Below are 14,812 nucleotides of genomic sequence, written 5' to 3'. Positions count from 1 at the left end.
ATTGACATTCTGAGTAGGTTTTCTTCCCCCTTTAATTACCTTTCTTCTTCTTCTTCTTCTTCTTCTTCTTCTTCTTCTACTTTTTTTTTTTTTTTTTTTTTTTTTTCCTAACCCTCCTCAAAAAAGAATGAATTCTTCACCCTGGTCACTGTATACAAACATTGGATCCCGCTACAAGCGCCCTGCAGCCATCCTCAAGAATTCTGGCTTCAGTCATAAAACCTGCTATACTCTTTCTAGTGTTCCTAGGTATAGGATGTTTTCTCAGGCCTTGTGGCCTGAGAAATGCCTTCTGGAGTCCACCTAAAACGTCTATGCCCATTTTCAAAGACTTCTTTAGGGTGCGCTTCCTAGGTAAATAAACTTTAATTCTAGCACTCCATTGTATTCCACACCCATAGCCATGCATGCATGGATTTATTCTTTCAAAAAGCATTTTGTACAGAATATACATTCAAAATCCTAGTGATTTAGACATTTACTCTTTGGAAACAAATCTTCCCCCATTAGCCTAGGAGCGACTGTACAGCAGCTAGTACGTCTTAAAGCCTCTCTACACACATTTTATTGAAAATTTTGATTGAATAAATCCGAAGTCAATTAATAACGGTGTGTCCAAGAAAATGGAGGGCACTCCACAAGCAAGAGGGGCAAGCCCCGAGCACAGTAATCTTTTTTATTCTCACTCACACCCCCTCGGTCCCGGCCGGATCCAGGGCGTTGGGGCGGCATGGTGGGCGGCCCCGCGGGGCGCCGGGGGGCGTAGCCCCTACCTCGCTCCGCCCCTGGCGCGCGCGCTCCCGTCGTCCGCCCGACTCCCCTAGTCCGAGCGGCGCAGTAACACGGCGAGAGGGGGCGGGGTCTGGGTGCCTCCTCTATCCTCGGCCCGAGACCGGAGGGATGTTCCCTGCTCAGGAGGAGGCCGACAGGACGGTGTTTGTGGGGAATTTAGAGGCCCGAGTACGGGAAGAGATTCTTTACGAGCTGTTCCTTCAGGTACCGTCTGCGGGGGGCGGCGGAGGGGCGGGGAGCGTCAAGCCGGAAGCGCAACCCAAGGGGCGGGGCACACCTGGACCACCCGGTGCCCGGCCCCCTTCCCGCCCCATCCTGAGCCTAGGTTTATAGTTTAGTTCCGTTTGGGCGCACCTGTCCCTACGTGAACAGCTGGCATTGAAGTGATATCATGTGCGTCCTATCGCCGTCCCCACTGTACAGTTCTGCGGGTAGGGGGTGACTTGGCTCCCCCCAGCGCCCAGCCCTGAGTGAGGGCTTCCCAGAAACTGCCTGGGCCTTGAGTATCTTAGGCAAAACAGAAAACAGCCCTGTCACTGCCTTCCTTCAGGCAATAAGCACCCTCACGCCTTACATCCAGCGAAATGAGAGGTATAGATTTTAAAATGTTGCCCTATACATTACTTATGCCCCCAATCCCTTTTATATGGAGGGTATTTTTACTCCAGTATGGTAAATGAAATTTAGTGATTTGGACAGCCGCATCATAGCTGACCAATTGATTCCTTGGGAAGCTCCCTGTATTTCATACCAAGAGGACCTTCTGGAAACTTTTTGAGACCTAGGACTTCCATGAGTAAGCCTCCTCTGTCTCCTCTAAACACTCACCTATTATTAGGTGTCACTTGCTAAAGAGATATCTTCATCCAGCTATTTATCTAACTGTTTAACATTTATTTATTTTTGAGACAGAGAGAGACAGAGCATGAATGGGGGAGGGGCAGAGAGAGAGGGAGACACAGAATCCGAAACAGGCTCCAGGCTCTGAGCTGTCAGCACAGAGCCAGACGCGGGGCTCGAACTCATGGACCGTGAGATCATGACCTGAGCCGAAGTCGGACGCTTAACCGACCAAGCCACCCAGGCGCCCCTGTCTAACTTTTTAATGGTACAAAAATTACATGGCAAACACAAAGTAAGATGCTGAGCATACAAATTTAAGAGATAGGCCTTGGTTTTTCTAAAAGGGAAAATTTTAAATTAAATTTTTGATTTAAGATAATCTACAAAAGAGGGGGATATGTAATATACCGTAGTTGTTTGACTCTGATGTCAGCAAAGTGACACTGGGCAAGTAAATGAATATCTCAGTACTTCAGTTTCCTTAAATGTCAAATGGTAGTAATAGCATCTACAGTATGATGTGGTGTGAAGGTTAAATAAATTAATCCAGGTAAAACAGTTAGAATTGAGCCTGGCACTTGTAAGCGTTTGCTGCTGCAAACTACTGCTACTACTGATAGTATTACTATTACTACTAACATCAAGAGAAATCAAGAAAGAATGACTTCTCTCTGCCCTAATAAGGGCAAGTTCCAAGGGAGACTATAGCAAAACTAAATTTCTAGGACTAAGTATGAGTACTGGTGGTGAAAAGGGTTCTTGATACAGTTTCTGAAAACCCCTAACTTTGTCTCTGTCTACTGCTAATTATAGATACACACAATTTGGTAGAGAGAATTCCCTCCCCACCCCAGGAACATAAAACTTGTTATTATTTGAAAAATATTGTTGATTTTAAGACTTTTATGCTTATTCTAATATGCCCTCTTAAAAAGATACTTAAGTTTAAAAAGTTTAAAAAACTGGCCTTTTTTAATCTGTTCTGATAGTTTCCTATAGTTATTTCCCCAAATATCATTTGAAACTTATGACTCTAACTAAAAGAAAAAAAAATTTTAAGACAAAAAAAAAAAAAGAAAGAAAGGGAGGGAGGGAAGGAGGAAGGAAGGAAGGAAAACAGAAAGAAGCCTTATAGTTGTTTTCCCTTGAAGGCTTCTTTAATGATGAGCTTCCAAAAAGAAGGCGGGGAGTTGGTAAAGGGGTTGGGGATAATCATGAAGGCCCCATGCACTTACATTATTTCTAGTCAGCATGGCCTGGATCCATCTATTTATATACATATATATGTATATATTATATTATATTATATTATATTATATTATATTATATTATATTATATTATAATGTAATATATAAATTATACACAAATATATAAAATTTTCTCATTTTTTATAATTTCACCATTAGAGATCAGGCAACCAAGCATATGTTTTTATTTTTGCCCTGGTCCTTCTGTATTCTGGAAGGATTTGCTAAAGTGAGGTATCTTTTAAAAAGGCTTTTTAAAAAACATAACCTTAGTCTTTTTTTTTAATTTTTTTTTTTAACGTTTATTTATTTTTGAGACAGAGAGAGACAGAGCATGAATGGGGGAGGGTCAGAGAGAGAGGGAGACACAGAATCTGAAGCAGGCTCCAGGCTCTGGGCCATCATCAGCCCAGAGCCCGACGCAGGGCTCGAACCCACGGACTGTGAGATCGTGACCTGAACCGAAGTCAGACGCTTAACCGACTGAGCCACCCAGGCGCCCCATAACCTTAGTCTTTAAAAAGATTGAAAGGTGATGGGATTGTTGCTATGAGCAAATCTTGTTGAAATTTATCTTTAAAAATGCTTTGGTATATCTTTGAATTTGTGAAATTCAAAGCATTTAAGCATATTCTGTTCATTTGTGATTTTATATATAATATCTGTAGAAGAACAATACTGATTAAAATTGATTTTATTTTATTACTGTGTATTTATCCTCTTACTAGTTTTTTTTTAATTTCTCATTATCCTTTGACGTGAGAAAATCAGGTTTAATATTTTTGTACTTTTGACTAAGAAATACTGAAGTAAAGATGTGGGGGAGAAAGATAATGAATGCAGTTTCAAATGTGTTGAGTCTGAAGTACAGTCACACAGAGGTCTCTAGGAGTCATGAGTATAACAAATAGATTTGTTGGTGAAGTGGTCCTTGAAGTCAGAGGGAAGGATGAGCTAGTCCCTGGGAAAGCAGAAAATGAAAAAAAAGAAAGACTGAATCTTAAAATATAGTATAATTTTAAAGATAATAGTTAGCATTTTTCTTTAAAGGCAGTTTATGTATCCAACTCTACAGAGAAAAGTAATCAATCATTAATATACAATTAAAAAGTATGAACCATTTGCCATTAAATCTTGTTTATAAATCTTTGTGTGTACTACCTGTGACACTTATAATGGGGGAGATGTAAGTTTTTAGTTTTAATTAACACTTTTTTATAATATTTGCATCTACTTTTTAACTCTGTTTTGCTAATTATAGGTTTTACTATAAATACAATCTGAATATTTTAAATTTATTTTATCCCACTTTAGCAATACACAATGGAATAATATTCACCCATTGTTGGATTTGGAATCTTTCTAATCTTTCATTCATATAAATAGTGCACCTACTTAAAAGTTTTAAAGATATTACAACTTTTTCTTTGGAAATATTTACCAAATAGGATTATTAGCTCAAAACACATGATAAATTTAGTTTCTCTTGTAAAAATGTTTAATCTTGACAAAAGAAATTAGGCTCAATAGAATATTAACACTTTTTTTAGGATCACTCAAATAACATTAGGTTGGTGATTTCAATTTATTTTTGAGTTTACACAGTTAATATGTATGGAGAAAAGTAGTAGTTCATTCTTAGATTTAAATGCTCTCTACATTGTTTTGTTAAGCCTAACAGAGGGTTTTCTGTTCCTAATACTACAAATGTTTCCTTGATCAGCCAAAAAATACCAGAAAGTGTGATGAAATATTACTGTTAGTAAAATGTATTATTTGCAGAACTACATAAAGCTATTATTGCTAACAAATTTTTTTAACTTTGAAGTTGAATATACTTGATTTATCTGAATGTAAAAAAAATCTTTAGATTTATGAGAAAATAATTTTTAAGTTTCTTATAGGCTGGGCCATTAACCAAAGTGACTATATGCAAAGACAGAGAAGGAAAGCCGAAGTCTTTTGGATTTGTCTGCTTTAAACACCCTGAATCAGTGTCTTATGCCATAGCTTTGCTGAATGGAATTCGTTTATATGGAAGACCAATTAATGTACAGTATCGATTTGGTAGGTCTTGCCATCGATGAATCTTCCAAGTGTGTTTTGTTGATGGTGTTGTTCTCAGAGGTGTAAATATTGTGTGTTCTATATGATGTATAGGGCCCTTGTGGTCTCTGTTAAATTTTCTCAAAATACATGTGGACATTGAAAATGTTATATGACTAATTAGTATTGCCAACTCTATAGCACTTTTTTCTATATGAAAATTTAAAATGTTCTATCTTAGTACCAGCCAGAAGGTAGCTACGATATTGCTATTTGCTGTTTTAAATTAAGCAGATCTAAATGAACTGCGGACACACAGCTCTAGCCTTTATACAGCAAGGCTATTTGCTAATCTTCTCGTCAGTGCTAATGTATGGTATCAAATACCTACTATTTGGAAGGTATAGTGAGTGTCTTAGTCATTCTTCTGGGAAAACCATGCTCTACATATTGCCTAGATCAAAGTCCCTGCAAGAGCAGCTGGCTGAAAGTGGCTGCAGAGTGACCCTCAGTAACTGGAGGAAAGCTTCCTGACATGAATGACCTCAAATGCCTTCTCCTGCATACTCCCCAACAACTGGTTAAATACCAGGGAACACTGTGCTACTGCTCTACCTCTTTCATGCTTTGAGGGACTGATAGAGGCGATGCTTATGCTCATGGTGCAGGGCTTGGGATGCTTATGTTTCCTCCCTCCCCAGATTATTCAAGGATATTGATGTATTCCTTGTTTGTTTTTTATTCCTCTCATTATACTAAAAATGAATAAGAATAAGAAAACAATACCTCATTGCAAAGGAAAAGGGTTTCTCCTTGTGTTTCTTTCTTTTATTTATTTTGTTAATGTTTTCTCAAAGCTAATTAGCTGTATAATGCTCTCAAGTACTTTCTGGTTAACTCACAAGGACTGGTAAAATGGGCCACGACATAGTATGTTCTGACACATCCCAGCCAGCTGCTCAGCATCCTAAGGTTGCATCCGCTTTTGCCAGTGCGGGTTGGAGAACTCATGCATTCTACAAAGGATGCAAATAACGCAAATGTTTGCCATTGTTAGTCTACAGGCATGTAGAACAATACAACATCAGGGACCTTATGGTCCTATATCAGTATCATTTTTCTGTATAGCCATTACTTTGGACAAATCTTGGTTGTAATTCATTCATTTGCAGTGATGTAAATAATTTATAAATATAACTTGGGAGATCAAAGATATATTTGGGTATCTTAATTATATGATTGAGGAATTTTAACCAGTGCTAAATCCTTTCAGATTTCGAGTTTCTGTATGGCTTAATGTTAGAACTCAAAAAAAAAAAAAAAATGTACCATTAAGTAATCAGTTGTTCTATTTCTTCCATAGGGAGCTCTCGCTCTTCTGAACCAGCCAACCAAAGTTTCGAGAGCTGTGTTAAGATAAATTCACACAGCTACAGGTAATTAAAAATATTTTTTTTCAAAAAGGTAAAGCAAATAAATGTGTTCTTATACCAGCAGTAGTTTTTATATATACTGGACTATTGTAAAACCTTACTATTTAGACATAGGATACAATTAAGCAATTCACTTTTTTTCTGAAACCATGAAAAGTGACAAAATATTTTCATTTAAAGTGGGGTTTTAATATTTTCATCAGTAGGTGGGAGAGATTTATGTTTCTAGTGTTCTTTATGGTTTACCTTGTGCCTGTCATAGTTGTTAAATTACTTAAGCATCCAAGGTGTCATTGTGATGATCACAGAGATACCATTATCCATATTTTATATTTGAATAAATTGAAATGCAAACGTTAACTAATTTTTAAGGTCATAAAGATGAAAAAGTGGTAGTGGCTAGTCTTGAAATAAAGCCTTCTGCCATTAAGCCATTCTGTTATTTATTTTACTACTTTTTAGAACTTCCCTATTGTAATTTTCCAAATATTCTAAAATTTTGCATTGGCTGATTTTTCGATGCAACATTAGCCTCTAAGGACATTGTCAGGCAAGCTATCCCAGAGGTCATGGAACAGAAGGACTCTCAAACTGAATTAAGATGTTTGAGTCACGCTGTTTATTAAACCAATTTAAAAGACACAGTGAAAAGCAACAAGAAAGATACTGGATAGGTTAGCACACTTAAGCAGTGGGTACAAGTGGGCCGAAGGACCAGCATACCGCATTCTGGTTACACTAATATTCATGCACCGTTTTTCGCTCTGCTGCATCAGCCTTCCTCACTGCTAGCGTGCTTCTGAGAACTAGAGTTGAGGTTCAATAAGGATATCCATTCAGATGGAATATTCCCAGAATTTTCCTTCTCAAAGAGGGTCAGGGGCAAATACACCTGACCACACAAGTAACTTGTTGGTTAGTCTGCTAGATGCCCCCAGGTTTTATCTGAATTTCTGAGGCAGAGCAAAGATAAGAGAAGCAACATAATTGTTAGCCCAGGGGTGACATGATGAGGACATGGTGTTTCTTTCCCTTTCTGTCCATAAGTAACGTTCTTACTTATTCCATCCTATATTCTGTTGACTCTATCTATAGCATGTCTGGCAGGATACTAACATTTCCTATCTATATTTAATATATATTATAAATTCTGCCTTTATCTCTCAAGTGATTTGCTTATTCTATCTCTAACCCAGCTTCATCACTGTTCCATAAACCGCCAGCTAACTTAGAGTCTATTACAAGCATTTCATCCATCTTGTTTGTTTTTGCCTTCTGCAGCAGAACCGAATATTCTCAAGTAAACTAGCTGTAGCCGAAACTCCTGTCTCTCTGAGGCATAAGGCAGTGCCTCTTAGGACTGACAATTACACAGGCTTATCTGTAGTAAAACTATTTCATCCCAAATAAAACACAGTGTGCTTCACATCATCTTTCTTCCCAGCATTTCTGTATCAGGGATATTAGAAGTTAAAAAGTAGGTGCTGACATCAAATTGCCTGAATTTGAATTCTGCTTTTACCACTGTTTTAATGTTATGACCTTGGACAGGTTATTTCACCATACCATAACCTGTCTTTAAAATGAGGATAAAGGGCGCATAGGTGACTCAGTCAGTTAAGCATCCAACTCTTGGTTTCAGGTCAGGTCATGATCTCATGGTTCATGAGTTCGAGCCCCGTGTCGGGCTCTGCACTGACAGTGCGGAACCTACTTGGGATTCTCTCTCTCACTCTCTCTCTGCCCCTCCCCTGCTCATTCTCTCCCTCTCTCTCTCTCTCTCTCAAAATAAATAAATAAAACAAAGATAATACCTCAAAGATTATTATGAGAGTCAAATTTTGTAATAAATGCAATGTATTTAAAATATTGGACACATAGCAAGTATTCAGTGAACACTTTCAGCCAGTGTTACCAAAAAGGAGAGAGTAATTAACTGTGTTGGTAGGGGAAGTGCTATAGACTCCTGAATTGAGCTATATATTTAATATGAGAGTTTCCTCTCTTCTCGTGGTAAAATATACCTCTTTTTTCTCAGGAATTAGGAAGGAACAAGTTATTGCTACGATTTGAGCAGATGTAGAAAGACAAGACAAACCCTATAAGATGTTAACATAACTCTTGTATTCTGTACTTACGTTTTACAAACTAACTCATCACAAATTCTAGGGTAGAAAATCAGAATTATAAGTATATTCCATAATACTACACTTCATCGGTAGTAGTACCTTATCTTCTAGTTATTTGTTATATCATAAAGGAAGAATGAGAATAGGCTATAGTAATGTCCAGAGAAAAGTGGTGTACATGTCAAACCCTTCATCTTTCACTGGTCTTTCTTGGAAAAGGGTTTTTGTGCTTCTATTGATTGCCTCTCATACCTTCTGTTTTTAATAAATAGTTCCTGAATTAGTTTGTTAAAGTTGTCATAACAAAGTACCACAAACAGGTACTTAAACAACAGAAATATTTTGTCTCACAGTTCTGAAGGCTAGGAGCCCAAGATCAAGGTGCCCACAGAGTTAGTTCCTTCTGAGGGCTGTGAGAAAGAGTCTGTTCTGTGTCTCTGCCTTAGCATCTCCTGGTTATTTGGCAATATTTGATATTCCTTAGCTTATAGACCCATCACCTATATCTCTGCCTTCATCTTCATATGGTGTTTTCCCTGTGTGCACCCATCTCTAAATTTCCCCCTTTTTTAAAGACACCAGTCCTGGGGCACCTGGGTGGCTCAGTCAGTTAAGCGTCCAACTCTTGATCTCAGCTCAGGTCATGATCTTACAGTTCATGAGCTTGAGCCCCGCATCAGCGTCTACACATGACAGCACGGAGGCTGCTTGGGATTCTGTCTCTCCTTCTCTCTGCCTCGCCCTCCCCCCAGTCTCTCATTCTCTCTCTCAAAATAAATAAATAAATAAACATTTAAAAAAATAAAAATACAAAAATAAAGACACCAGTCCTATTGGATTAGCGGCTCATGCTACTCTAGTATGACCTCCTCTTGATTATATCTGCAACAATCCTATTTCCAAATAAGGTCGCACTCTGAGGTATAGGGGGTTAGGATTTCAAAATAATAAATTTGGAGGTGACAGTTTAGCTCATAACCCTTCCCAATTTACATGCAATTCTTCTATGTAGACAACTGTGCATGCCCAGATACTCACATAGGAAGGATCATGGTTTTAGAGAATCTGTAATTGCTTTCATGATGGTGCTAATTTCACTATTTCTGCTACTGAGGTCATATCTTCCCTACTCTAGAATATCATTGCACTTTCCATTTGTTTCTTTATTATCGCTTGTTCTATACACATGTTCTGGTCTTTGCACCTTGTCTCCAAATCAGGCTATTATATTCCCCCCCCCCCCACCGAAAAATCTTTCATCCTTCACATCTTTACTTCCCATACACTTCCTCTTTTATAACTGACAGCTGTCTAATTCCTTCCTTAATGAAATTTACTCTTCCTCTGGTTTTTGCAATACTGTCACCGCTTATAAATGGGATCTCTGCCTATCCATCTAACTGCTTCCTGTCATTCACCTGTCCTCATTTTTGCCTTTACCTGCCTGTGTTAGTTTTTTTAATATGAAATTTATTGTCAAATTGGTTTCCATATGACACCCAGTGCTCATCCCAACAGGTGCCCTCCTCAGTGCCCATCACCCACCCTCCCCTCCCTCCTATCCCCCATCAACCTCACTTTATTCTCAGTTTTTAAGAGACTCTTATGGTTTGGCTCCTTCCCTCTCTACCTTTTTTTTTTCCCTTCCCCTCCCCCATGGTCTTCTGTTAAGTTTCTCAGAATCCACATACAAGTGAAAACATATGGTATCTGTCTTTCTCTATATGACTTATTTCACTTATCATAACACTCTATAGTTCCATCTACATTGCTGCAAAAGGCCATATTTCATTCTTTCTCATTGCCAAGTAGTATTCCATTGTGTATATAAACCACAATTTCTTTATCCATTCATCAGTTAATGGACATTTAGGCTCTTTCAATAATTTGGCTATTGTTGAAAGTGCTGCTATAAACATTGGGGTACAAGTCTCCCTATGCATCAGCACTCCTGTATCCCTTGGGTAAATTCCTAGCAGTGCTATTGCTGGGTCATAGGGTAGATCTATTGTTAATTTTTTGAGGAATCTCCACACTGTTTTCCAGAGCGGCTGTACCAGTTTGCATTCCCACCAACAGTACAAGAGGGTTCTCATTTCTCCACATCCTCGCCAGCAACTATATTCTCCTGATTTGTTCATTTTAGCTACTCTGACTGGCATGAGGTGGTATCTGAGTGTGGTTTTGATTTGTATTTCCCTGATGAGGAGCGACGTCGAGCATCTTTTCATGTGCCTGTTGGCCATCTGGATGTCTTCTTTAGAGAAATGTCTGCTCATGTCTTCTGCCCATTTCTTCACTGGATTATTTGTTTTTCAGGTGTGGAGTTTGGTGTGTTATTTATAGATTTTGGATACTAGCCCTTTGTCTGATATGTCATTTGCAAATATCTTTTCCCATTCCATCGGTTGCCTTTTAGTTTTGTTGATTGTTTCCTTTGCAGTGCAGAAGCTTTTTATCTTGATGAGGTCCCAGTAGTTCATTTTTGCTTTTAATTCCCTTGCCTTTGGAGATGTGTCAAGTAAGAAATTGCTGCGGCTGAGATCAGAGAGAAGTTTTTTCCTGCTTTCTCCTCTAGGCTTTTGATGGTTTTCTGTCTCGCATTCAGGTCCTTCATCCATTTTGAGTTTATTTTTGTGAATGGTGTAAGAAAGTGGTCTAGTTTCATTCTTCTGCATGTTGCTGTCCAGTTCTCCCAGCACCATTTGTTAAAGAAACTGTCTTTTTTCCATTGGATATTCTTTCCTGCTTTGTCAAAAATTAGTTGGCCATAAATTTGTGGATCCAATTCTGGGGTTTCTGTTCTATTCCATTGGTCAATGTGTCTGTTTTTGTGCCAATACCATGCTGTCTTGATGATTACTGCTTTGTAGTAGAGGCTAAAGTCTGGGATTTTGATGCTCCCCACTTTGGTCTTCTTCTTCAAAATTACTTTGGCTATTCAGGGTCTTTTGTGGTTCCATACAAATTTTAGGATTGCTTGTTCTAGCTTTGAGAAGAATGCTGGTGCAGTTTTGATTGGGATTGCATTGAATGTGTAGATTGCTTTCAGTAGTATTGACATTTTAACAATATTTATTCTTTCAATCCATGAGTATGAATGTTTTCCCATTTCTTTGTTATCTTCTTCAATTTCCTTCATAAGCTGTCTATAGTTTTCAGCATACAGATCTTTTACATCTTTAGTTAGGTTTATTCCTAGGTATTTTATGCTTCTTGGTGCAATTGGGAATGGGATCAGTTTCTTTATTTGTCTTTCTGTTGCTTCATTATTAGTGTATAAGAATGCAACTGATTTCTGTACATTAAATTTGTATCCTGTGACTTTGCTGAATTCATGTATCAGTTCTAGCAGACTTTTGTAGAGTCTATTGGGTTTTCCATGTATAATATCATGTCATCTGCAACAAGTGAAAGCTTGACTTCATCTTTGCCAATTATGATGCCTTTGATTTCCTTTTGTTGTCTGATTGCTGATGCTAGCACTTCCAACACTATGTTAAACAATAGCAGTGAGAGTGGACATCCCTGTCGTGTTCCTGATCTCAGGGAGAAAGCTCTCAGTTTTTCCCTATTGAGGATGATGTTAGCTGTGGGCTTTTCATAAGTGGCTTTTATGATGTTTAAGTATGTTCCTTCTATCTCGACTTTCTCTAGGGTTTTTATTAAGAAAGGATGCTGAATTTTGTCAAATGCTTTTTCTGCATCGATTGACAGGATCATATGGTTCTTATTTTTTCTTTTATTAATGTGATGTATCACATTGATTGATTTGCGAATGTTGAACCAGTCCTGCAGCCCAGGAATGAATCCCACTTGATCATGGTGAATAATTCTTTTTATACACTGTTGAATTCAATTTGCTAGTATCTTATTGAGAATTTTTGCATCCATATTCACCAGGGATATTGGCCTGTAGTTCTGTTTTTTGCTAGGTCTCTATCTGGTTTGGGAATCAAAGTAATGCTGGCTTCATAGAATGAGTCTGGAAGTTTTCCTTCCCTTTCTATTTTTTGGAACAGCTTGAGGAGGATAGGTATTATCTCTGCTTTAAATGTCTGGTAGAATTCCCCAGGGAAGCCATCTGTTCCTGGACTCTTATTTGTTGGGAGATTTTTGATAACTGATTCAATTTCTTTGCTGGTTATGGGTCTGTTCAAGTTTTCTATTTCTTCCTGTTTGAGTTTTGGAAGTGTGTGGGTGCTTAGGAATTTGTCCATTTCTTCCAGGTTGTCCAATTTGTTGGCATATAATTTTTTATAGTATTTCCTGATAATTGCTTGTATTTCTGACAGATTAGTTGTAATAATTCCATTGTCATTCGTGATTCTATATATTTGGATCATCTCCCTTTTCTTTTTGAGAAGCCTGGCTAGAGGTTTATCAATTTTGTTTATTTTTTCAAAAAACCAACTCTTGGTTTCATTGATCTGCTCTACAGCTTTTTAGATTCTATATTGTTTATTTCTGCTCTGATCTTTATTATTTATTTTCTTCTGCTGAGTTTGGGGTATCTTTGCTGTTCTGCTTCTATTTCCTTTAGGTGTGCTGTTAGATTTTGTATTTGGGATTTTTCTTGTTTCTTGAGATAGGCCTGGATTGCAATGTATTTTCATCTCAGGACTGCCTTCGCTGCATCCCAAAGTGTTTGGATTGTTGTATTTTCATTTGTTTCCATTGGTTAACCCATTCATTCTTTAGTAGGGTGTTCTTTAACCTCCATGCTTTTGGAGGTTTTCCAGACTTTTTCCTGTGGCTGATTTCAAGTTTCATAGCATTGTGGTCTGAAAGTGTGCATGGTGTGATCTAATTCTTTTATACTTATGAAGGGCTGTTTTGTGACTCAATATGTGATCTATCTTGGAGAATGTTCCATGTGCACTCAAGAAGAAAGTATATTCTGTTGCTTTGGGATGCAGATATATCTAAATATATCTGTCAAGTCCATCTGGTCCACTGTATCATTCAGGGCCCTTGTTTCTTTATTGATCCTGTGTCTAGATGATCTATCCATTGTTGTAAGTGGGGTATTAAAAGTCCCCTGAAATTACCACATTCTTATTAATAAGATTGATTATGTTTGTGATTAATTGTTTTATATATTTGGGGGCTCCCATATTCAGCGTATAGACATTTATAATTGTTAGCTCTTCCTGATGGATAGACCCTGTAATTATTATATAATACCCTTCTTCATCTCTTGTTACAGCCTGAAATTTAAAGTCTAGTTTGTCTGATATAAGTATGGCTACTCCAGCTTTCCTTTGACTTCCAGTAGCATGATAGTTCTGCATCCCCTTGCTTTCAATCTGAAGGTGTCCTCAGGTCTAAAATGAGTCTCTTGTAGACAGCAAATAGATGGGTCTTGTTTTTTTATCCATTATGATACCCTGTGTCTTTTGGTTGGAACATTTAGCCCATTTACATTCAGTGTTATTATATAAAGATATGGGTTTAGAGTCATTATGATGTCTGTAGTTTCATGCTTGTAGTGATGTCTTTGGCACTTTGTGGTCCTTGCAACATTTCACTCACAGAATTCCCCCTTAGGATCTCTTGTAGGGCTGGTTTAGTGGTGATGAATTCCTTCAGTTTTTGTTTCTTTGGGAAAACCTTTATCTCTTCTATTCTGAATGACAGACTTGCTTGATAAAGGATTCTCGGCTGCATATTTTTTTCTGTTCGTCACATTAAAGATTTCCTGCCATTCCTTTCTGGCCTGCCAAGTTTCAGTAGATAGGTCTGCTACTATTCTTATGTGTCTACCTTTGTAAGTTAGAGCCTGTTTATCCCTAGCTACTTTCAGAATTTTCTCTTTATCCTTGTATTTTGCCAGTTTCACTATGATATGTCGTGCAGAAGATCAATTCAAGTTACGTCTGAAGGGAGTTCTCTGTGCCTCTTGGATTTCAATGCCTTTTTCCTTCCCCAGATCAGGGAAGTTCTCAGCTATTATTTCTTCAAGTACACCTTCAGCCCCTTTCTTTCTCTCTTCTTCTTCTGGAATTCCTAATATGGATATTGTTCCATTTGATTGCATCACTCAGTTCTCTAATTCTCCCCTCATACTCCTGTTTTTTTTTTAATCTCTCTTTTTCTCAGCTTCCTCTTTTTCAATAATTTTATCTTCTAATTCACCTATTCTCTCCTCTGCCTCTTCAATCCATGCTATGGCCACTTCCATTTTATTTTGCACCTCATTTATATCATTTTTTTAGCTCCTCATGACTATTTCTTAGTCTTTTGATCTCTGTAGCAATAGATTCTCTGCTGTCCAGTATGTGTTTTTCAAGCCCAGTGATTAATTTCATGACTATTATT

The 14,812-nt window shown here is 37.9% G+C and overlaps 2 protein-coding genes across 4 annotated transcripts in view; one reads left to right on the top strand and one right to left on the bottom strand.

Annotated features, from left to right (window-relative positions):
* The window catches only part of LIPI (lipase I), a 69,876-nt gene extending 68,989 nt beyond the window's left edge, over positions 1-887 (bottom strand). For 2 of the 3 annotated variants that reach the window (XM_060640271.3, XM_060640274.3), the window contains exon 1: positions 691-789. The gene's annotated coding sequence lies outside the window, so the exon portion shown is untranslated. Of the gene's footprint in view, positions 1-690 lie in introns of all 3 variants that reach the window. The other variant, XM_060640273.3, reaches the window with a different exon arrangement.
* A 2-nt stretch (positions 888-889) lies between these two features.
* The window catches only part of RBM11 (RNA binding motif protein 11), a 30,036-nt gene continuing 16,113 nt past the window's right edge, over positions 890-14,812 (top strand). The window contains exons 1-3 of the mRNA XM_078452889.2: positions 890-996; positions 4,788-4,950; positions 6,293-6,365. Coding sequence (XP_078309015.1) covers positions 901-996; positions 4,788-4,950; positions 6,293-6,365 — 332 coding nt within the window. The 5' untranslated portion in view covers positions 890-900. The remainder of the gene's footprint in view (positions 997-4,787; positions 4,951-6,292; positions 6,366-14,812) is intronic.

Source organism: Panthera onca, chromosome C2 (genome assembly GCF_046562875.1).
Source record: "Panthera onca isolate mPanOnc1 chromosome C2, mPanOnc1 haplotype 2, whole genome shotgun sequence".
NCBI lineage: Eukaryota > Metazoa > Chordata > Mammalia > Carnivora > Felidae > Panthera > Panthera onca.
Note: the sequence above shows the minus strand (reverse complement) of the source record. Positions and strands in the feature narration are given on the sequence as shown.